This window comes from Podarcis raffonei, chromosome 11 (assembly GCF_027172205.1).
Source record: "Podarcis raffonei isolate rPodRaf1 chromosome 11, rPodRaf1.pri, whole genome shotgun sequence".
In the NCBI taxonomy this organism is placed as follows: Eukaryota; Metazoa; Chordata; class Lepidosauria; order Squamata; family Lacertidae; genus Podarcis; species Podarcis raffonei.
This window is the reverse complement of record NC_070612.1, coordinates 1,379,430-1,402,247: the sequence shown is the minus strand read 5'-3', so window position 1 is coordinate 1,402,247 and position 22,818 is coordinate 1,379,430. Positions and strand designations below refer to the sequence as shown.

Below are 22,818 nucleotides of genomic sequence, written 5' to 3'. Positions count from 1 at the left end.
TCCGGGACGGGTGAAGCAAAAGCCAGGGGCTTAGAGAGGGATTTCACCCGGCTGTTGAGCCGGTGGTGCCTGGGGGTGGGCGGTGGCGGACAGTGTGGTAGCCGCAGGCTGGTCCTGCTGCGGTTTGTGGGGGGAGGTCAGGAGAGGCCCAGGAAGTCCCGGCACACACAGCAAGGCTTATTCTGGAGCTGCTCTTTACAAGAAACGAAAACTCTCGTATTTGGGATCGACGGTCGGCTCGGAACAATAAAGCCTTAGTTCGAGCAAAGTATTGCCAGCTAGTTAAAGGAATATTTCCAGCAGGCTCCAAATGCATCTCGCTGAACACTCAGCAGCTCGCTAAATATGCCCCTGGGGCAGAACCGCTCTGGTAATTATAAAGACCCCCCAACAGCATCCTCTTGGGTCAGCGCGCTGCCTGTTGCCCCGTTTGGGAGGCCACTCAGTGGTGCGGGCTGGATTTGTACCCAAGACTTGGGCATCCCTCCCTGCCAAGAGCGGCTGTTTTGGCCGGGGAAAAGCTGACTGTTTGATTTGGGAGGCCGGACCAGAGCCGCTTGGGTGAGTGTGTACGGAAATCTGGGGAGGTGGAGGTGTTTTCAGCAGTGCAAAATAGGGGCTGTCTAAATATGGGGAAGGTGTTTTGTTGCATTGCTGTTCGTAGACTCATTGAGCTGGAAGTGACCCGCGGGGGTCATCTAGCCCAACCCACTGCGATGCAGGAATCTTTTTGCCCAGTGAACCTGAGATTAAGAGCCACAGGCTCTACTGGATGAGCTATCCAAGCAGTCAATTCCATCCCACTTTTTTAGGTCCAGTCGTGGCCGACTCTGGTTGCGGTGCTCATCTCGCTTTATTGGCCAAGGGAGCCGGCGTACAGCTTCCGGGTCATGTGGCCAGCAGGACTAAGCTGCTTCTGGCGAACCAGAGCAGCGCACAGAAATGCCGTTTACCTTCCCACCAGAGCGGTACCTATTTATCTACTTGCACTTTGACATGCTTTCAAACTGCTAGGTAGGCAGGAGCAGGGACCGAGCAACGGGAGCTCACCCCGTCGTGGGGATTTGAAGTGCCGACCTTGTGATTGGCAAGTCCCAGGCTCTGTGGCTTAACCCACAACGCCACCCGCGTCCCTATGAGGCGTAGGTTATTCTCTATCTCGGCCTCTTGAACATACACACGTCTATCAAAAAGAGCAGGCTCCTTGAGTCAGTTTTCAAGGGTGGCATTAGTTGGCATAGAAGAAATAAAATGGACAAGATAAATGCCCAGTGTGTCTGTTTCAATGTTAGATCAAGGTCATTGGGATGGAGTTGTTGGTGTGTCAGACCTCGGTTCAAATCCTGCCTCGGCCATGAAGCTCACTAGGTGAGCTTGGGCCAGTCGCTGCCTGGAGAGGAGTTTTTCTTCCTCTCTCGTGACACTAGAACTTGTGGACATCCGACGAAACTAAATTTTGGGATATTCAGGGCAGACAGAAGAAAGGACTTGTCCACGCAGCTCAGCATTAAACTATGGAACTCCCTCCCACAAGAGACAGAGATGGCAACCAACCTGGTTGGCTTTTAAAGAGGATTAGACAATTTCGTGGAGGAGAAGGGTGTTGCAGGCAGCAATCCTTCTAAATACTACTTGCTGGAGGCCACAGGAGGACAGAGGGCTTTTGTGCTGGGATCCTGATTGCAAGTTTCCTCCAGGCAACTGTTCAGCCAGTGTGAGAACTCGATGGGCCACTGGCCTGATCCAGCACAGGCCCTTCTTGTGTCCATTGTGGCCGTTTCAGTCTTGTGTCAATGCTAAATGCCTCATACAGTCATACCTTGGGTTACAGATGTTTCAGGCTGCGTTTTTTTCGGGTTGCGGACCACCAAAACCTGGAAGTACCGGAACATGTTACTTCCGGGTTTCGGGGGTCGTGCATGCACAGAAGTGCTAAATCACGCTTTGCGCATGCGCAGAAGCGTTGAATCGTAACCTGCACGTGCACAGACGCGGGTTGTGAACGCTGTGGGTTGCGAACGTGCATCCCGTGCAGATCACATTCGCAACCCGGGTGTCCACTGTATTTGGAAAATGCCAGGCCTCTCCTGCCTCAAGGCAAGTCCAGTCACCATCTTGCCTGTTTGGCTTCTTCCGCACATGGCGGCAAATGGCCTGCAATGCGCTTCCTCCAGCAGGCCGGTTGCAAGGTCAAGAGGTTCCCCAGAGGTCATCCACTCTGCCCCCGCTCTTCCCAGGCGATTCCCCTGCGATCCGTGTTGCGTCGGGTCCACTCATTTGGCAGAACCGGCTCTTTGATTTCGCAAGGCTGTGATCAACTTGCCAGGGGAAGCCCAGTCCCTCACGAGTCAGCCTGCCCCCGAGTTTAGTCACCCGCTTTGATGGGGGGGGGGCTTGGTCTTCAGTCCTTGGACTGCGTCCCGGGAAACGTCTCTTTGTGAAACGGGCATTTATTGAAACCAGATTGTGGGAGGAGCAGTCTGTGCCTCCATCGCTCTCCTTTTGAACACTAAGCGCTCTGGAATGAACTCAGCAACCTCGAAAGGAATCCTTGCCTGTTGTCTTCTCCGTACAGCGAGTCACGGAGGGAAGAGGGGCCAGGAGAACCTTTGATTCTGCTCACAGTTTCCCAATAGGCCTTAGCTCAGGCCTGTCTCATAGAATCGTACAATTGTAGAATTGGAAGGGACCCTGGGGTCATCTAGTCCAACCCCCTACAAGGCAGGAATCTCAGCTCAAGCATCCATGACAGATGGCCGCCCAACCTCTGCTTAGAAACCGCCATGGAAGGAGAGTCCATCTCCTTTCTAGGGAGTCTGTTCCACTGTCCAGCAGCTCTTACCATTAGTAAGTTCCTCCCAATGTTCAGTTGGGATCCCCTTTCTTCTCATCTGAATCTGTTGGTTTGGGTTCTGCCCTCCAGAGCAGGGTAAAAATAATCTTCCTTGAAGGTTTGTTTGGGGTGGAGGCTGCTGTACTCAGTTGACTTGTTTTAAAATAATCATTGCAGTGTCTCCAAAAAAGCATTGGACATTGGAAGCTTCATTGTAATGTATTGAGCCCCATATTGTCTACACCAGGCATGTCCAAAGTCCGTTTTGGGGGCCTAATCTGGCCGATTTAATCCAGCCCCCGTGGCAGTATATGTCCTGGGGTAAAATCCTTTTAAAAAGCTTGGCAACCTCAATGCTAGGACCCTCGTACCTACGGGACTGCCTCTCCTGGTATGTCCCAGGGAGGACCTTACGGTCTTCAAATAAAAACATCTTGGAGATCCCGGGCCACAGAGAGGTTAGGCTGGCCTCGACCAGAGCCAGGGCTTTTTCGACTGTGGCCCCGATCTTGTGGAGCACTCTGTCACAAGAGACTAGGGCCCTGCGGGACTTGACATCTTTCCCCGGGACCTGCAAGACGGAGCTGTTCCGCCTGGCCTTTGGCCAAGGCACAGCCTGACCCCCTCCTTTGGTAATCCTCACAGAACTCTAGCCCAATGGTTGCCATTAATTTGATTTTGAATTGATCTTAGAATGAATTGATTTTAGAATGCTGTGTTACTTTTATTGATGTTAGCTGCTCTGAGCCTGGCTTCGGCTGGGGAGGGCGGGATAAAAATTAAAAAATATTATTATTATTATTATTATTATTATTATTATTATTATTATTATTTTAAAAAGCTCAACAACTTTGTTCAGCCCTCCCGCATGTTCACTTCATCAAATCTGGCCGTCTTTGAAAAAAGTTTGGGCACCCTACACAGACAGGCAGCCAAGGAGCCAGGAACGAACTTGGGTGTCTTGTTTACTTCCACACATCCTTATATGACTATACTCCACTGATGTGAAAATAAGCAATGATGCCCTTATTAAACTGTGGGGTGCAAGTGACCTTGTTGAGGTTGCCGCGATCTGGGTGCTGTGATCCCAAGTTACGACTTCTGCAAAGATGCAGGTTGGGTACCACATTCCCATACCATATTTGAAAGAAAACACAGTGTAGGGAGTGCTTTTAAGGACCTTCCTATACTGGGCTGGTCCAGTCCCAAACCACCACCTCACCAATTTGGGATCTTCCACTCGTGTGGCAGCAAGAGGGGCCAGATCCGGCAGATACAGCAGGACAGGCTGGAGAGGACACAACTCAGGCCTGTTTTGCTCCCTGTTTGTTTCATTTCTGTTTGTCTTGTGGGACCACGGCAGCTCGAGAGGTGAGCGGGTCAATGGAGCGTGCTTTCTGTAGCCATGGTGTGTCTGCTGGGAAAGTGTAGCTGGAAACTGGGGCAAGAGGACGAGGGCGAGGGAGCAGGATATTAGGAAGAAGGGTGCGCTGCCAGCCGCAACATCCCAGCCCACCCTTAGCACAGCTGTGTACAACCTAGCGCCCTCCAGCTGTTTGGGAATACAACTCCCATCACCCCCCAAATGGCCATGCTGCCTGGGGCTCATGGGAGTTGTAGTCCAGCGCAGCTAGAGGGTGCTTTAGCCTCCCCAAGAAATGCCTAAGAGCCTGGTGGGACTGTGCCAATGAGCCTGGTCCTTTGGCTCTATGGGTTCGCTGGCTCTACGGAGTTTCCGTTTAATTTAATTTATTTCTCTGTATGGCATTTATAGCCCACCTTTTCCCCCAAGGAGCTCCAGGTGGCATGCGTGGTTCTCCACCTCCTCATTTAACCCCCACAATAACCCTGTGAGGTAGCTTAGGCTGAGAGGCAGCCACTGGCCCAAGGCCGCCAAGTGAGGTTCATGGCTGGGTGGGAATTCGAACTCGGGTCCTAGTCCAGCACTCTATTATTTTTTACTAAATCTCTTTCCCTCCCTTCACCAGAACGGCTCCTCCCCAGGCTAGCACTACCACGAAGCCTAGTAAACTGATCCCTCTCGGACCCCTGTGGGCAGGGGTGACCCTTGGCTAGATGGCCTTTGGGTGCCCCTTCCCACCCTTTTGTCCTCTGCTTCTCCTTGGCCCAAAGCCTTGAGGGAGCAGGAGATACCTGAGACCGAACCCTGAACCTGGCGCAGGTAGCAATCAAGGGAAGCGCCTTTGTTTCCGGACTCCAATTCCTCCCTGTTCCAATATTTGCTTGTGGAGATTAGCTGTTTGATTTTCCATGCGTGGCTCCAACGTGGTCCAAGCCTGCCAGAGGGTTCACACACCCCTTCCAGCTTTTGGTAAACCAGCAGAGTGGGTTTCATTCTGGGATGCCCCCACCCTTCAAAAAACTTCCATTTGTTTATTCATTTCTGATATTTGTAGATCGCCATTGTAGATCACCACCGATGGACACAAAGCAGTTTACGGTCAATTAAGCAGTTCCTTCACCAAGTAGCACGGTGTTTAAGAGGGGGGAAAACCCCACAGGTTAAAAACATTAATTCCATAAATAGGCATCATAAAAATTACTTAAAGCAAATTGTATTAAATTAAAATATTGCAAGTCGCTTTGAGTTGCTGTGGCAACAAAAGCGACTAATAAATTTAATAAACATTAATCTTAGAACAGCAGAGTTGGAAGGGACCCCACGAATCCTTGCAATGCAGAAGTTGACGGTTGATGTCAAGAACAGGTATTTAAAAAAACTAATTAAAACCAACATTAAAACTAAAAACACAGATTAAAACCCATGCCAACATTCTACATGGGTTTGCCTAGACAAAGATGTTTTAAGCAGGTGCTGGAAAGGGTACAGTGAAGGCGCCTCCCTGGTGTCAAGTGGCAGGGAGTTCCAAAGTGTAGGTGCTGCCACACTAAGAAATGGCGAGTCTTGTGCGGCACCCGTAACATTGCCCATCTGTAGGTAATCCTGTTGTGTGTTGCCCTTCCCATTGGCTGGTTTTGAGATGGTTGGACCACCTGCCTTATAGTATTGTCTCTTTTCTCCCCTCTTTTTCCCTGGCTCTCAGATGCTGACCCTTGTCTCCTGTGTCGGCAGAGTGGTGGTCCTCTTGGCGGCTGTTTCGGTGACCACGTCCATCACCATGTCAGGAGAATGGGGAGAAGAAGGTGAGCTGACACCTGCAGACGAGTATCTCTCTAGGGCAGGCAGTCCCCCAACTCGGCCCTCCAGGTGTTTTGGGACTACAACTCCCATCATCCCTGACCAGTGGTCCTGTGAGCTAGGGGTGATGGGAGTTGTAGTCCCAAAACACCTGGAGGACCGAGTTTGGGGGTGCCTGCTCTAGGGCTTGGAGGATTGCTTTGCAGGGTTAGAGCCAGGGAGGTAAGTCTTAGCAGGATCGGGGCCAAGGAACAGACCAGCTCAGAGTGGTGGGAAGCAGGGACCAAGGGGAAAGCAAAATTATCGAGGGCTCTCTTATGAAGACAGGTCTCAGTGATTGGGACTTCTTAGTCATTTTGGACTCACAGCTGTCCATGGAGGCGCAGGTTAATTCTGTGTCCAGGGCAGCTGTCTACCAGCTCCATCTGATCCACAGGCTGAGACCCTAGGTGCCTTCGGACTGTCTTGCCAGAGTGGTACATGCTCTGGTTATCTCCCGCTTGGATTACCGCAATGCGCTCTACGTGGGGCTACCTTTGAAGGTGACCCAGAAACTACAACTTATCCAGAATGCGGCAGCTGGACTGGTGACTGGGAGCGGCCGCCGAGACCATATAACACCGGTCCTGAAAGACCTACATTGGCTCCCAGTACGTTTCTGAGCACAATTCAAAGTGTTGGTGCTGACCTTTAAAGCCCTAAACGGCCTCAAAGGTCCAGTAGACCTGAAGGAGCGTCTCCACCCCCATCGTTCTGCCCGGACACTGAGGTCCAGCACCGAGGGCCTTCTGGCGGTTCCCTCATTGCGAGAAGCAAAACTACAGGGAACCAGGCAGAGGGCCTTCTTTGTAGTGACACCCGCCCTGTGGAACTCCCTTCCACCAGATGTCAAGGCAATAAACAACTATTTTACTTTTAAAAGACAACTGAAGGCGGCCCTGTTTAGGGAAGTTTTTAATGTCTGACGCTGTATTGTTTTTAATCTTCGGTTGGAAGCCACCCAGAGTGACTGGGGAAACCCAGCCAGATGGGCAGGGTATAAATAATAAATTATTATTATTATTATTATTATTATTATTATTATTCAGAGAACCTCGATAGCTTTCAAGGAAGATTAGGCAAAATTCATGGAGGAGAGGGCTATCGATGGCTATGCTCTTCATCCACAATCAAAGGCAGCAATACTTCTGAATATCAGTTGCTGAAAGCCATATGAGGGGAGATCTGCTCTTGTGCTTGAGTCCTGCTTGTGGGTTGGTTTGATTGTGATTGATTGATTGATTGATTGATTGATTGATTGAGTTTGTATGTGGCTTTTCCACAATGCACTGTCCCCAAAGCAGCTCACAGCAAGCATTCAAAACAGCCAAACAGAGAGCAATGCAAATATGCAAAATGCAGAACATGCCAGCGATTTCAAAATAACGAAAATCAACAATTGGCAAGCACAGGAGACATTGCAGAAAAGCTTAAGTACGTGAATTCGAAGCAAAAATGAAAGCTAGCCGATAATGAAGTTTCTGGCACTGGTCTTGCTACATCTCAAGGAGCCCGGCTTGAGTGGCGTTCTCAGGAGAGGCTTTGATGGCACGCAGCTGGCATACAGGCTGGGCGGCAAACCTCTTGCTCCCGCATCTCTCCGGAGGAGGCTGGCAGCACTAAAAGGAAATGTCAGGGTGGGGAGCAATGATGGCAAGTCTCTCGCCCGGCCTCCTGGACGGTACCAATGACTGGGGCAGGTTTTGCTGCCCTTCCCACTGGTTGGCTGCTGTGAGAAGAGGATGGTGAAATCGAAAGGCCATTGGGCTAATCCGTCAGACTCTTCTTCCGTTCTGAGGTTCTTAATCTTTAAACTGGGCCCTTAGTGCCTATTATGGCTACTGGGTGCAGAGAGTCGTTCCCCACCCCCAGCCTTGCTCCCTGTAACTGGGGAGACTGCACTTGGCTTTTCTCTGTGACAGCGTTCCCAAACCGGTGCCCTCCAGGTGTTTTGGCTGCAGAGAGATGAGGCAGAAGGACTCACCTGCCTGGCATGCATGTTATGTTGCTGACAGACAGATCTATTGGCCAAGTTGGCAGCAGCTTCTTCCTGCTTCCTTTTCCCGTGGGGGCAGGTGAACTGGCAGCCCCACAAACAAGCCCCAGCGCTGCCTCACCTTAGGCACAGCAGGTTGGGGCTCGTGAGTCTCGTTCTTCCTGTTACTTGACGTACCTTGCAGGTATTGAACAGGAGAGCAGCCCTGTTCCTTTGTCCTCCGATTGCATTACCTAGCATGGGGCTAAAGCTCTTTCAAGCAGCCCAAGAGACCACAGAGATTGGGCGGGGGGAGATGATTTTTTTTAATTTCCTTTCATAATGTCTATAATCCAGAATGCGGCAGCAAGACTGGTGACCGGGAGCAAGACTGCTGTCCTGAATGGGGTCACTGTGCCCCTGGAGGACCAGGTGCACAGCCTGGGAGTCATTCTGGACTCACAGCTGTCCATGGAGGCGCAGGTCAATTCTGTGTCCAGGGCAGCTGTCTCCCAGCTCCATCTGGTACGCAGGATGAGACCCTCCCTGTCCGCAGACTGTCTGGCCAGAGTGGTGCATGATCTGGTTATCTCCCGCTTCAATTACTGCAATGTGCTCTACGTGGGGCTACCTTTGAAGGTGATCCGGAAACTACAACTAATCCAGAATGCGGCAGCTAGACTGGGGACTGGGAGTGGCCACCAGGACCATATAACACCGGTCCTGAAAGACCTACATTGGCTCCCAGTACGTTTCCAAGCACAATTCAAAGTGTTGGTGCTGACCTTTAAAGCCCCAAACGGCCTCGGCCCAGTAGACCTTAAGGATCGTCTCCACCCCCATCGTTCTACCTGGACACTGAGGTCCAGCACAAAGGGCCTTCTGGCAGTTCCCTCCCTGCGAGAAGTGAGGTTACAGGGAACCAGGCAGAGGGCCTTCTTGGTAATGGCGCCCGCCCTGTGGAACGCCCTCCCACCAGATGTCAAAGAGAAAAACAGCTATCTGACTTTTAGAAGACATTTGAAGGCAGCCCTGTTTAGGGAAGTTTTTAATGTTTGATCTTTTATCGTGTTTTAATGTTCTGTTGGCAGCCACCCAGAGTGGCTGGGGAAACCCAGCCAGATGGGCGGGGTATAAATTGTCATCATCATCATCATCATCGAAACAAAATAAAAAAAAATATTTCCAGTAGCACCTTAGAGACCAACTAAGTTTGTTATTTGTATGAACTTTCGTGTTCATACACACTTCTTCAGGCACACATTTCGCATGCACACCCAAAGATTGCTTATATCCAAACCCTGGGGGGTGGAGGGAGAGAGAATCCCAAACTCTCAGAGACTGTTTGCCCAGCGAGGCTTACCAGGAAGCGATGCGGAGAGCTTAAAAGCTCTTTTTGTGCCGGGCGACCCAAGCAGAACTCGTGTAAAAGAGCTTTTAAGCTCTCCTCCTTGCTTGGGGGGCAAGGCTTGCTCAGTGTGCCGGCTCTGGGATGTTTGTGTGAGATTCCTCACCATACAAAATGGGGTGTCCCTGTTGTTCATGTTCATGGGCCTCTTTTCCAGGGGTGACGTATGCCCAGCTGGGGAAAGAAGTGATCCTGACGTGCGCTGGAGCAAGTCCCGGGTAGGTGTCTCCAAGCAGTCATGGTCCCCTCCAGAGGAGCTGCAAGACCTCTGAGTGCGGGAGGGGAGGCAAGAACCACCTTGGGACGGGCCAGGGTGATTTTCTGGGCCCCTCGATGGGAACAGAGGGCATGTTTGCAGACAAGACGTCTCTGCCTCTTGTGCATCCTCACTGCGGCTTTCTGGCTTTCAGCTCCTTGGTGGAATGGCGGTGGAACGGAGGCACCGTCCTCCCAGAAGACTCGGCGGTGCAGGCTGGACAGCTTCTCCTGTCCCACACCCAGCTCTCCTCCGAAGGGGTCTACAGCTGCCACGACACCAGCGGGGTCCTCCTCAGCTCCACTGTGCTCCGTCTCGGACGTAAGTTTGGGGTCGGCTGCACCAGAGGCGGAGCGGTGCACCCCGGATGCCATCCCTGAAGGGGGATGACAAAATCCTGGCTGGGTCTGATGGCAGCCACACCAGATCACGCACCCCAACCTGGCCACCGTGGCAGAGCGCACTCCCCAGCCAGGCGCAATTGCCCGGCCCACTGGGGAGAGAACGGGAAAGAGGAAGGTGAGCAAAAACGGAAGGGGGTGGGAATGGGTGCCGCACGCCCCGTCCCATCCCTCCTATGGGCAGTTCCTCAAGTGCCACAGAGGCTTTCTCCGCCGCTGGGCTGCACAGGTTCATGGCAAGGTGGGGAAATTCTTGGGAATGAGGGTGGGGCGGTTAGGAACATAGGAAGTCCCATCGAGCCCAGAATTGTCTCCACCGGCCAGAGTTTCAAGCAGAGTGTTTCTCCCAGCTTGAGAGATGCTGAGGATTGAACCTGACGGAATATTCTGGAAGAAACTTGGAAATGGTCTTGAAGAAGTTGCTAGGCGATGGAGAATTTCCCCAGTAACAGGTGCCTTTATTAGGGCATGTGATCAACTATGTTGCTTTATTTGTTTCTATTTATTTACTAATGACCAGCATAAGGTTTTGTAAATACAGTGGACGCTCGGGTTGCGAACGCGATCCATGCGGGATGCACGTTTGCAACCCGCAACGGCGTGTTTGTGCACACGCGTGTTTCAATTTGGCGCTTCTGCGCATGCGCGACCCCCAAAACCCGGAAGTAACCCTTTCCAGTACTTTCAGGTTTCAGCAGGTCCGTTACCCAAAAAAACGCAACCTGAAGCATCTGTAACCTGAGGTATGACTGTAATAAAGACTCTTAGAAACAGAACCAAATGGTATTTATTCCTGTAATGGGAATTTCGCTAAGAGATAGCTAGAATGCTGATGCTGTAAAGAAGTAGAAGATTCAGGAAAACCTTTCTGTAAAAGGAACTCTGCTGCGGAAAGAAATGGCCACCCAAAACTCGATGCTCACCTTGAATGTTCTGCATACAATGAGCTATGGCCCTTTCCCAAATGCTGGGCCAGCCTTGAGCTTTTGCCAGGAGCAAAGGGCTGATCTGGGATGCTAGCACTGGGCAGCTGGGCTTCCCCTGAACTTAGGCAGGAGGTGGGAGCCATTGGAGGAAGGCCAAACATGCTCCCTGCCCTGCTTGTGCCCTTACTCCAAGCCGCACCTTGCTTCTCCCGCAGGCCTGCCAGGGAAGCCTTCCATCTTGTGCACGGCACCAAACTATGAGGACCTTTCCTGCTTCTGGGCTTCCACCGTCGAGACCTTCCTGCCCACCAGATACATCACTTCCTACAGGTAAGGCCTCTAGGTCTGCAGAAGGGATCGGGGCCTTGCGTACCTGCGCCACAACTAAGAACCCACCTCCAGCTGGTGTGCAGCATGGCAGATTAGTTCGTGTGTTCATAAAATCATGGAATTGTGCAGTTGGAAGGGATCCCTGAGGGTCATCTAGCCCAACCCCCTTAGCCCAATCACAGCTAAGACTTCCTGACAGATGTCCCCCCCCCCCCCCGCTTAAAACCTTCCCACGTAGGAAAGGCCACCACCTTCCAAGGGAGTCTGATAACAATTCTTATCATCAGGAACGTCTTCCTAATGGTTAGTCGGAATCTCATTTTGTGTCATTTGAGGCCATTGGTTCGGGTTCTACCCTCTGGAGAAACAGAAAACATGCTGGCCTTCTTGGAAGATGGCTCTCAGGGTCCCCAAGGAGATGGCTTTAGGCACCAGGCCCGCCAGCAGACCAAGTTGTCTGCAAACATGACATGAAGGCCCTGCTGTGTGGGAATCCCTTGCAGAGCCAGGAGACAGTCAGGTTGTGCATGTCAGGAGTTCAGCCTATACTCAAGTAGGACCCTGGCAGAGACACATGCCCAACTGACATGTTCCCTCCCTCCTGGTCTTTCGTTCGGGAGCTTCAAAAGCTTTCTTCTGCCCGAACATCACAGCGACTGATGCCAACAGACACCGGCACACTTAGGGATCTGCAGAGTTTGCGCAGCTTGTGTAACAGACCTCAGCAACTCAGCATTTTGGCTAATCTACCTTATTTACATATAAACACACACAGAGTACTGCAACATGGCTCCCTCTCTCTCTAGCATCAGACAGCAAAGAGAGAAAACAAAGGACAATAGTAACACAAACACAGTAACACAATCATCCTGCCTCCGTCACTTCCCACACTGTGGAGTCAAAACATACACCGTCATGTGAAAGACAACAATCCCATGACTGCAATCACGGAGCAGGAATTCTAACAGTGCATCCACAGCAGAGACAAGAGGAGGAATGACTGCTGTGAGGAGCAAAAAGAGAAGAAACGCCCTGGTGCATCTGCAGCAGCACAACCAGACGCCTTCCTCTGCCTCAGCTGCAACGAAACATGTCTCTCCCTTATCGGTCTCTGCAGCCACTGCAGGTGCTATAACTCCCCAGCGGTTGGTCTTCACCCCCAAAGACACACTCCTTCCTCGTATCCTGAGACAGCAGGATGCCAACAGTATCCTCATGTCCTCTCTCGGTCCTCTCTTCTTCAGCCCAAACATCCCCAACTCCCAGAAGTATTCCTCCTAAGTCTTTGTTTCCAGACCCTTCATTTCCGTGGTCTGCCTCCTCCGCGATGGTAACGTGGATCAAAGGAACGTCCAGGCCGGGGCAGCTCTCTTCCCACACTTGGACCCATTTCTCAGTTAATGCAGGCAGAGTAGAGGGATGGGGTGGGAGATGCAGGTTAGGGTGGGGCAGCAGAAGCCGCTGCAGCAGCAATTCCGGCTGGCTTCCCTCCCTCTCCTCGCATTCTGACTTTGCATTCTCCTGCCCTTGCAAATGCTGCATTCTTTTCCAAACCTTGCTGGCTGGCTGGCTGGCCGGGAGGCCCTTCCCCAAAAAACACACCACGCGGCTTTCCATTGCTTTGTCCAAATCGATACTCACCAAGAAGAAGAAAGATTTGTGTCTTTCCAGACGAAGGGGAAAGTGCTGCCTGGACGGAAAGGGAGGTGGGGGCCCCTGATGTCTCCACCCGACATTCCAGAAGGGTGGAGTAACCGAGAGGACGGTTCCAGGCCCACCAAGTCCACCGCAGGGTGGGAGGGGGGAAGGGAGGCTGAAGCCCCTCTGGCACCTTTCCGACACAGTTAGCCAAGCTGTAAAGAACCCAAAGTCACACTCCCTCCCTATTAAAAAAGTGAGGGGTAGCTCCCAGTAGTGATGTATGGAAGTGAGAGCTGGACCATAAAGAAGGCTGATTGCCGAAGAATTGATGCTTTTGAATTCTGGTGCTGGAGGAGACTCTTGAGAGTCCCATGGACTGCAAGAAGATCAAACCGATCCATTCTGAAGGAAATCAGCCCTGAGTGCTCACTGGAAGGACAGATCCTGAAGCTGAGGCTCCAATCCTTTGGCCACCTCATGAGAAGAGAAGACTCCCTGGAAAAGACCCTGATGCTGGGAAAGATGGAGGGCACAAGGAGAAGGGGACGACAGAGGAAGAGATGGCTGGACAGTGTTCTCGAAGCTACCAGCATGAGTTTGGCCAAACTGCGGGAGGCAGTGGAAGACAGGAGTGCCTGGCGTGCTCTGGTCCAGGGGGTCACGAAGAGGCGGACACGACTAAATGACTAAACAACAACAACAACAGCTCCATGGTCCCAGCAGGAAGATCTCTTGTGGCGTTCTTCAAGAAGGGAGCGCCTGGCTGGGGTTGACTCCTCCCCCCCCCCAGAAAAAAATTTTTATTCATTTTATAACACAACTAAACAACACAAACAGAAAAACAAACAATACAAGCGAGTTCTTGTCGTATCCTTATTTTTTCTAAACATTGTTAGGTGAGCTTCCCCAAGTCCCCCCATCTGATTTTCATTTTACCTCATCTTTAGCAGTTAACATATACAGTTTTAACCATTTTTTATCACACTTACTTTTACCATAAAAATCTTCACATTTTATCACTTACAAATAATACTATTTTAAAAAACACTATCTTCTACTTCTAACCCTACAGCCTATATCCACTTCCAAAGCTATTCTAAGATTTAAATATTAACATACTTTTCAAATATTCTTTAAACTTCTTCCACCATCTCTTCTCTCTGGTCTCAGAGTCTTCTAGTCAGTTCGGCAAGTTCCATATAGTCCATCATCATCATCTGCCATTCTGGGGTTGACTCCTGGCCCAGACGGCCTATAGGAAGAAGGAAGCAAGCTGAGCACATCCACACACCCACACACCCGGAGACAGTCCCCGGATTTGCGAATATGTCCCTGGATAAATTCCATCCCCGGAATGTCCCTGGATTTCATCTAATGTCCCCGGGAAACTCAGCAGTGGCCGTCTCAGCAGCCCGGAGCAGTTGGCTCTGGCTGGCTTCAGGAGCTGCTCAGAAGTCCCCATATGATGGTGGTGCAGGGGCTCAAAGACGCAGCTTCCGGGCTGCCTCCACCTTCCCTGACCCCAGCAACTAAGCTGGGAAGGGAGGCTTCACGCTGCCTAATGGAGCTTGCGTGGAAGCAGGAGGGGGCAGGGATCTCTCAGTTAGGCAACGGGAAGCCTCCCTTCCCAGCTGAGGGATCCCTGCCCCCTCCCGCTTGCACGCAAGGAGGAATGGGATTGGGGCTGCTCCAATGGTAAGGGAGGCATCGCACTGCCCTAGCCTCTCCTCCGCCACTGCTCTCGGCCCTCCTTCTCCACCTTCCATGCCTGACCCACCGCACACTGCTTCCCCACCACCACCACTGAAGAACCAACTATTCAGGGGCTGCCCAAGCTCATGGAGAAAGGAGATAGAAACCTCAGAGGAAGGGGAAATGTGGCGTTTGAGGTCAAGGTGGTGGCCGCGCCTCTGCCACCGCCATCGCTGCAGCATCAATGTCCGAAATGCATCGTATTTAATGAATGAATGAATTAATTAATTAAAGTGTCCCTGGATTCATTGAAAAGCATCTGGTAACCTCTATCTATCTATCTATCTATCTATCTATCTATCAATCATCTATCTATCTATCTATCTATCTATCTATCTATCTATCATCTATCTATCTATCTATCTATCATCTAGGGGGTTGGGATTTCATTGTCCTCCGTAATAACAGGGCAACATCTTTTACCTGCTCCTATGCTAGCCCAGCTGTCAGTGTAAAACATTAACAATCCACATGTCGCAGTAAACTGTGGGTCTTCTTTCTTATGACAGCAGTGAGACAAATCCCGTATTTTTCTGTGTATAAGGCGAGGATTAGAAAATAATGTGGAAAATTTGTGGTCGTCTTATACACGGAGAGTGCAGAGGGTGGACTGGCGACTGGTTGCTGCCGCGAGCAGGAGATTGTCATCTGTGAAAGGGCGGGTCTTTGGTGACTGCGGCAATTATTGATAGGCTGGCGCTGTGGCAATTGGGGGTGCGATTGACAGCTGCTGGCGGTGATTGGGCAGTCGATTGGTGGCTTTGGCGGCACTCACTATTGTCAGCGTTGGTCAGGCAGGTGAGTGATTTTAGGCAACCCCCCCAAAAAGCTCAAAAACTGGGGGCAATCCTCCCCCCAAAAAACTCAACAACTCTGGGCCATCTCAATTTGTAGTCCCCCAAAATACACAGGAGCGTGTTATACACGGAAAAATACGATCGTTGCTTCCAGTTGGGGGGCGGGCAGCTCCACACACACCTGGACACAAGAAGTGTGGAATATAGCACTTAAGTGGTGCTTAAACTCATCATCAGAGGATGGTAATAGGAAGAACAAAGAAAGATTGGCTTGATCCATATGTTCTCGATTTACTTCGTTTATTACCAATAATACTGTAATTTAGCAGCCATTATGGAGAAATTATCTTAATGATTTAGATTAAAGTGTGCCCTGTGGATGTGAGCTTAATCTGTAATGTAAAAAATTTTCTGAGCTTGCTTTGATGCTCACAAGACTTAACATCTGTTGTAAGACGACACTTTATGGTTTGGTAAAAAGGTAAAGGTAAAGGGACCCCTGACCATTAAGTCCAGTCGCAGATGACTCTGGGATTTCTGCGCTCATCTCGCTTTATCGGCCAAGGGAGGCGGCGTACAGCTTCCGGATCATGTGGCCAGCATGACTAAGCCGCTTCTGGCGAACCAGAGCAGTGCACGGAAATGCTGTTTACCTTCCCGCCAGAGCGGTACCTATTTATCTACTTGCACTTTGACGTGCTTTTGAACTGCTAGGTTGGCAGGAGCAGGGACCGAGCAACGGGAGTTCACTCCATCGCGGGGATTCGAACCGCCGACCTTCTGATCGGCAAGCCCTAGGCTCTGTGGTTTAACCCACAGCGCCACCCGTGTCCTATGGTTTGGTAATTGTTTTTAAAATTTTCGATCTGAGGAAGTCCGTTCCAGTGGCAAACGGTTCTTGCCATCAGAAAGTTATTCCCCAAGTTGAGATGGAATTTCCTTTCTTGTGAATCCATCACGTGAAAGGTGATTCCAACTCAGCATTGGGACTGCCACTAAAAAGACCCTGTCACAGGTCAACGCCAGCTGGGCTCCACCAGCAGGACCTCCCCATTTTATTTTATTTTCATAAATTTTATTTAAGTTTTCAAAAATTTACAAATCCGCACCTTACCATGACATACTTCCAATACAAATACATTTTAGTCTTCCCTCTCCAACCCTTCTGTGGTTTCTTATCTCAATTAAATATTTAACACTGCATTTTTCCACTTTATTCCATTTTAAAGTTATTCTACAATTAATCTTGATAATACTTTTAACTGCTTGATTTGAGTTGACCTTACTAATGCCCTTACTTGCATGCCATGATTTTTCAAATATTCCACAAATGTTCCCCACTCTTTAATAAAAATAAAAATAATTCCTCTTGGTTTCTTACCACACCCATTTATTTTGCCATTTTGGCATAATCCATCAATTTAATCTCTTGATTGGAACAACATCCTCCTTCCACCTTGGGGCAAATACCATTCTGGCTGCTGAATACAAATTTTGGTTCCCCCAAAATGAGGTTTTGCAGGCACCCCAGGCCAGCTGATTGCCAGGGAAATTGGTTTTTAAATATGCATGGAAAGGAAATGATTCACTTGACAGTCATTGTGATGCTAGGAGATTGACAGGTGCTCACCTGCCAAACTTGGCTGGTGGGGGAGGTAAACATCTGGCTTCCCAGCCAAATCAGTTCCCTGCTCCGACTAGAGGGGATCTTGCCTCCCCTGTGCCGTGCATGCACCTCTGCCATAGAGCACATCTGGAGTTTAGAAGGCATGTGGGCAACCTTTTGTGGTGTTGGGCAAGCCGGGCATTGACATGCTAGCCCAGTGGTACCCAAAGCGGGCTATAGCAACCCCTCAAGGGCAACGGGACTACCTAGCAGGGGGCTAAGAGGCAGAGAAAAATTGAACTTTGGAACTCGCTTTCTCAAGAATTCCCTGGATGGCTTTAAAAGAGGATTAGACAGATGTCCCAGTTTTAATATGTTATAGCATTCTAACTTCTTGTTATGTTTTAAAGCAGGGTTCTTTATTTTCTTGTTTTGTCTTTGTAGGATATGCTTTGACATTGTTGTTTTTAGAATCGAGTGGTGTATAAATTTTATGAATGAACGAAATGAATGAATGAATAATAGGCATCCGCTCTTGACTCTGAAAGGAGGCTGCCTCCTTCAGGCCAAACCTTGGCATTACGCTGGAGCAGCTGGCCAGGGTGCAGTGCCCTTCCTTTGCAGGACGGAACGGGCCCTGGTGTGGGTGCTGGCCGGCCACAGGGCATGTGCCCTCCCATACGCTCAAGGAGCACGGCCAAGGTGGCCTAGGAGGTGACAGCAGGAGCTGTGAGCCAAAAAACCCCAGGATCAAACCTCCCACCAACACAAGCTCACCAAGCGCTGTTTTTCATCTCTCTCTCTCTCTCTCTGTCTCTCTCTCTCTCGCTCTCCCTATCCCTCTTCCTCCCTCATTGCCACTATTCTCCAATATGGAGATGAGAATAATAGCAACTCCTCTCTGGAACTCCCTGCCTATTGAGAGGGGGAAGCTATTTAACCCCTTCTAAACTCTTCAAAATGTACAAAACTGTCCCTAATATATGTTGGAGATGCGGAGAATCAGGTGGAACAATGCTCCACATGTGGTGGGTTTGTAAAAAGTTCAAAACCTTCTGGAATGACACACATACGCAGTTTCAAATAATGTTAAATCCATCCTTCCCCTAAAAAAACCAGAATCCTTTTTATTGGGTATTACGGTTCGAAAGCACGTCAAAGTGCAAGTAGATCAATAGGTACCACTCCGGTGGGAAGGTAAACGGCGTTTCCGTGCGCTGCTCTGGTTCGCCAGAAGTGGCTTAGTCCTGCTGGCCACATGACCCGGAAGCTGTACGCCGGCTCCCTTGGCCAATAAAGCGAGATGAGCACCGCAACCCCAGAGTCGGCCACGACTGGACCTAATGGTCAGGGGTCCCTTTACCTTTACCTTTTTATGGTGTCCAGGGGGGACGCGGGTGGCGCTGTGGATTAAACCACAGAGCCTAGGACTTGCCGATCAGAAGGTTGGCAGTTCGAATCCCCGCGACGGGGTGAGCTCCCGTTGCTCGGTCCCAGCTCCTGCCAACCTAGCAGTTCAGAAGCACGTCCAAGTGCAAGTAGATAAATAGGTACCGCTCCGGCGGGAAGGTAAACGGCGTTTCCGTGCACTGCTCTGGTTCGCCAGAAGCGGCTTAGTCCTGCTGGCCACATGACCCGGAAGCTGTACGCCGGCTCCCTTGGCCAGTAAAGCGAGATGAGCGCCGCAACCCCAGAGTCGGCCACGACTGGACCTAAAGGTCAGGGGTCCCTTTACCTTTTTTACAGGACCAGATATAGCCAGGAGGATAAGGGAAATCTTTCTGCATGGCACCGCAGTCATGAGAGTACTCATAGCAAGACATTGGAAGAGTTACCAAATCCCCATCTGATCAGAATGGTTACTAAAATTGGTAGAATTTGCTGAACTAGATAGTCTCTCGGAAAAGATTAAAGATAAGCAAAAACAATGAGTTCGTTGATCACTGGAAACCTCTAAAGAGTTACTTAAAAAATAAGTGTTGCAATCTGAATTCGGTAGCAGCTTTTGAATAAGCTCTGTAGATAAAGGTTAAATGGGCTAAAATGGATATATATACATAGATGCATATTAATACTTTATTATGATTTTGCTGATAAATTTTGGCAATAGGTTTACTAGAGTGAAAAGATGTTGAGAAGGACAGGAAGTCAAATTTATGAAGATATATACTTCTTCGATGGAATTTTTATTTTGATGAGCTTGATTTACAGACTATAAAATGTCTTTGATGTAATGGATGTAACTACAGTTAATAAAGCATTAAAATAAAAAAGCTTTAAAGAGAGAGAAAGAGAGAGATGGGGAAAGTTCTTTGCTCTATGCTTACTGGTGCCTGCTGAAAACGTTTTTGTTTAGGAAGTCCTATCCAGACAAGTAAACGTTTTTTGCATTTTAAGCTGCTGTCAGCCAATTGTTGATTTTGCTTAGTTTTTGACGTGTGTATTTTCAAAACAGCAGTTTTTAACTGTCTTTTATATGGGTAATTATAATGTGTTTTGTTTTTTGTAAACCACTCGGAGGTTTTATTACAATCAAATGTAAATTGTAATAAAAGTTGTTTGGCATAAATATTGTTAAATATAATCCTGCAGACGCCTTTGCTGTGCTCCTTCCAGTGCCTGCTCAGAACGTTTTTCTTTAGAAAACTCTACCCAGCCATGTAGAAAACACCAAAGTGCATTTTGATCTGTTTTCAGTTTATCACTGATTTCAATTTTTTGAACATTCTAAATGAGTTAAAAAATTTTTTTACCAATAATGTTATTGTTTATTCCTTTTGTAAATCTCTTAGAAGTGTTTTTTTAATTTTATTTTACAACCAATCAAGCGGTTTATACATTTTATGAAATAAGCAAATGAATGTGGTAATAACTGCAGGATGGCTGTAATAATTATGGAGGGCGGTGTCCGACTAAACAATCACGCTAGAGCAACAGCGTTTAAAAGTACAGTGTAACTTCCCTGCCATTTCTTCTCCCTGTGCCCACCTGCCCCCATAAAAAAACCTGTTCCAGCGGATTGGTTGGGGAAACCCCTGGAGCAAATTTAGGAGATGCATGTATGGAGAAAGCAAATTTTTATTATTTACATCCCACCCATCTGGCTGGGTTTCCCCGGCCACTCTGGGTAGCTTCCAACAAACGATTCAAAATACATTAAAACATCAGTCATTAAAAACTTCCCTAAACAGGGCTGCCTTATCTGAAGGCTGTCTTCTGAACGTCTGGTAGTTGTTTATTTCTTTGACATCCGATGGGAGGGCGCATAATAATAATTTTTTATTTATAATAGTAGAATGCAGTTTTCTCCCTGTTCCAAAGTCCTGCTCACGTGCCAGATTTCCTCAATGCTTTCTCCCTTTTTCTCCCGTTTTCCCGCAGGAGTGGATCCCTGGATCTTGAATCCAAGAAGCAAAGGTGAGTTCTTGTGGTCCAGCCCTTTGTCTCAAGGCTGTCATGTTTGCGTCCCAGGGATGCCCCAAGCGATAGCTCCTTTGGCTTCTCTTGCAGAAACTCCGTTATAGGGAAGACTTTCCTGTCCATCTGCTTAGGACTCCTCCTATGGAACCCAAATCTGCCTCCCTCTGGCTTATAGAATCATAGAATCATAGAATCATAGAGTTGGAAGAGACCACAAGGGCCATCGGGTCCAACCCCCTGCCAAGCAGGAAACACCATCAGAGCACTCCTGACATATGGTTGTCAAGCCTCTGCTTAAAGACCTCCAAAGAAGGAGACTCCACCACACTCCTTGGCAGCAAATTCCACTGTCAAACAGCTCTTACTGTCAGGAAGTTCTTCCTAATGTTTAGGTGGAATCTTCTTTCTTGGGCCCTTTCCTCTTAGCTTCAGCTGAGCATTCCACCTCTTCTTTCTGACCTCCTTTTAAATAATATAAATAGAGCCGCCTGGATCAGGCCAGTGGCTCATCTCTCACAACGGCCAACTAGATGCCCCAATGGGAAAAAGCCCACAAGCTGGACTCGAACACAGGAATTTTGTTATACAGTGGTACCTCTGGTTGCCAATGGGATCCATTCCGGAGGCCCGTTCCAACATGAAAATTGCGCAACCTGAAGGTGCCGTATCTGCGCAGGTGCGTGGCGCGATTGGGCGTTTGTGCACATGCACAAAGCGTGATTTAGTGCTTGTGCGCATGTGCGAGCGACAAAACACAGAAGTAACCCTTTCCAGTACTTCCGGATCACCGCGGGACGCAACCTGAAAAACGTAACATGAAGCAAACGTAACGTGAGGTATGACTGTACTATTTTAACTTCGGTATGTTTAAAAGTTTTTCTTGTTTTTGTAAACTGTTTTGAGAGTTTCGGTGGGTTGTTGTTTTTTTACAACCAAGCAGTGTATAAATTTTATGAAATCAAAGAAATAGATAAAAATGAGAGCATCTCTCCCCTCCTGCGATTCACGGCATCTGGTATTCAGAAGCACCGCTGCCTCCAGCTGTGGAAGCAGAGCCTAGCACAGCAAATATTTGCAAACTCAACTCTTTTATCGTTTTAAAAGCATCACAGCACAACCCTATACATCTCCCATTGAATTTGAAAGGACTTAGTAAGTTTGCCTTTTGAAGAAGGGACTCAAGATGGTATTTCTCTCAAAACCGCCTTTTCCAGGAGATGTCTTGGAGGTTTCAGAGGGATGTTGTTGTTGTTGAGTCGTTTGGTCGTGTCCGACTCTTCATGACCCCCTGGACCAGAGCACGCCAGGCACTCCTGTCTTCCACTGCCTCCCGCAGTTTGATCAAACTCATGCCGGTAGCTTCAAGAACACTGTCCCACCATCTCGTCCTCTGTTGTCCCCTTCTCCTTGTGCCCTCCATCTTTCCCAACATCAGGGTCTTTTCCAGGGAGTCTTCTCTTCTCATGAGGTGGCCAAAGTCTTGGAGCCTCAGCTTCAGGATCTGTCCTTCCAGTGAGCACTCAGGGCTGATTTCCTTCAGAATGGAGAGGTTTGATCTTCTTGCAGTCCATGGGACTCTCCAGAGTCTCCTCCAGCACCAGAATTCAAAAGCATCCATTCTTCGGCGATCAGCCTTCTTGATGGTCCAGCTCTCACTTCCCTACATCACTACTGGGAAAACCATAGCTTTAACTATACGGACCTTTGTCGGCAATGAAGGTAGGCATTCTTTTTTCAGGCTGGCAGGACTAATGGATGATGGCCCCTGCTTCCTATCCTTTCTTGGACGCTTCCCATTCCCATTTCCCTTCGTCTTTTCCCCCACTGGGGCCTCCAGCAAAGGAAGACCTTCCCATCTTGCAGCTGGGCTTGACGGCTCCTTCCTCTGTGCCCTCGGAGATTGCACGCCTCAGCCCAGCTGCTCCCACGATTCGCACGCGATCACCTCGCCTCGTAGCATCGCACGCCCAGAAGGATCCGTCTCGGTTTCCTTTCCCCACTTGTGAGGCTCCTTGCAACCTGCTTGCGACCTTCTGGGAATGCAAAAGCATCTTGGCTCTGAGCCAGGAAGCAGGAAACCCCTGGTGTGCAAGTTTACTCCAAGGCACACAAAGCACGCTGGCAGGCAAGATTCCTGAACAATGGTGATGTCATTTGGGGGAAGGGGCTGGGGAGAGAGGGGCTGACTTTCCCCTGCTCTCCTGAAAACCCTTGCAGGCCTCATTGACGCTTCCAGTCGAGGGCTAAACTGGTTCTCCAGGCTTAGGTCCCAAT

The 22,818-nt window shown here is 49.4% G+C and overlaps 1 protein-coding gene across 8 annotated transcripts in view; it reads left to right on the top strand.

Moving 5' to 3' along the window:
- IL11RA (interleukin 11 receptor subunit alpha) overlaps positions 1-22,818 on the top strand; it is a 136,660-nt gene that overhangs the window by 104,081 nt on the left and 9,761 nt on the right. For 7 of the 8 annotated variants that reach the window (XM_053408061.1, XM_053408056.1, XM_053408052.1 and 4 more), the window contains 5 exons: positions 5,899-5,998; positions 9,573-9,633; positions 9,826-9,992; positions 11,214-11,328; positions 20,506-20,541. In XM_053408061.1, coding sequence (XP_053264036.1) covers positions 5,899-5,998; positions 9,573-9,633; positions 9,826-9,992; positions 11,214-11,328; positions 20,506-20,541 — 479 coding nt within the window. Of the gene's footprint in view, positions 1-160; positions 562-5,898; positions 5,999-9,572; positions 9,634-9,825; positions 9,993-11,213; positions 11,329-20,505; positions 20,542-22,818 lie in introns of those variants that run through there. The other variant, XM_053408058.1, reaches the window with a different exon arrangement.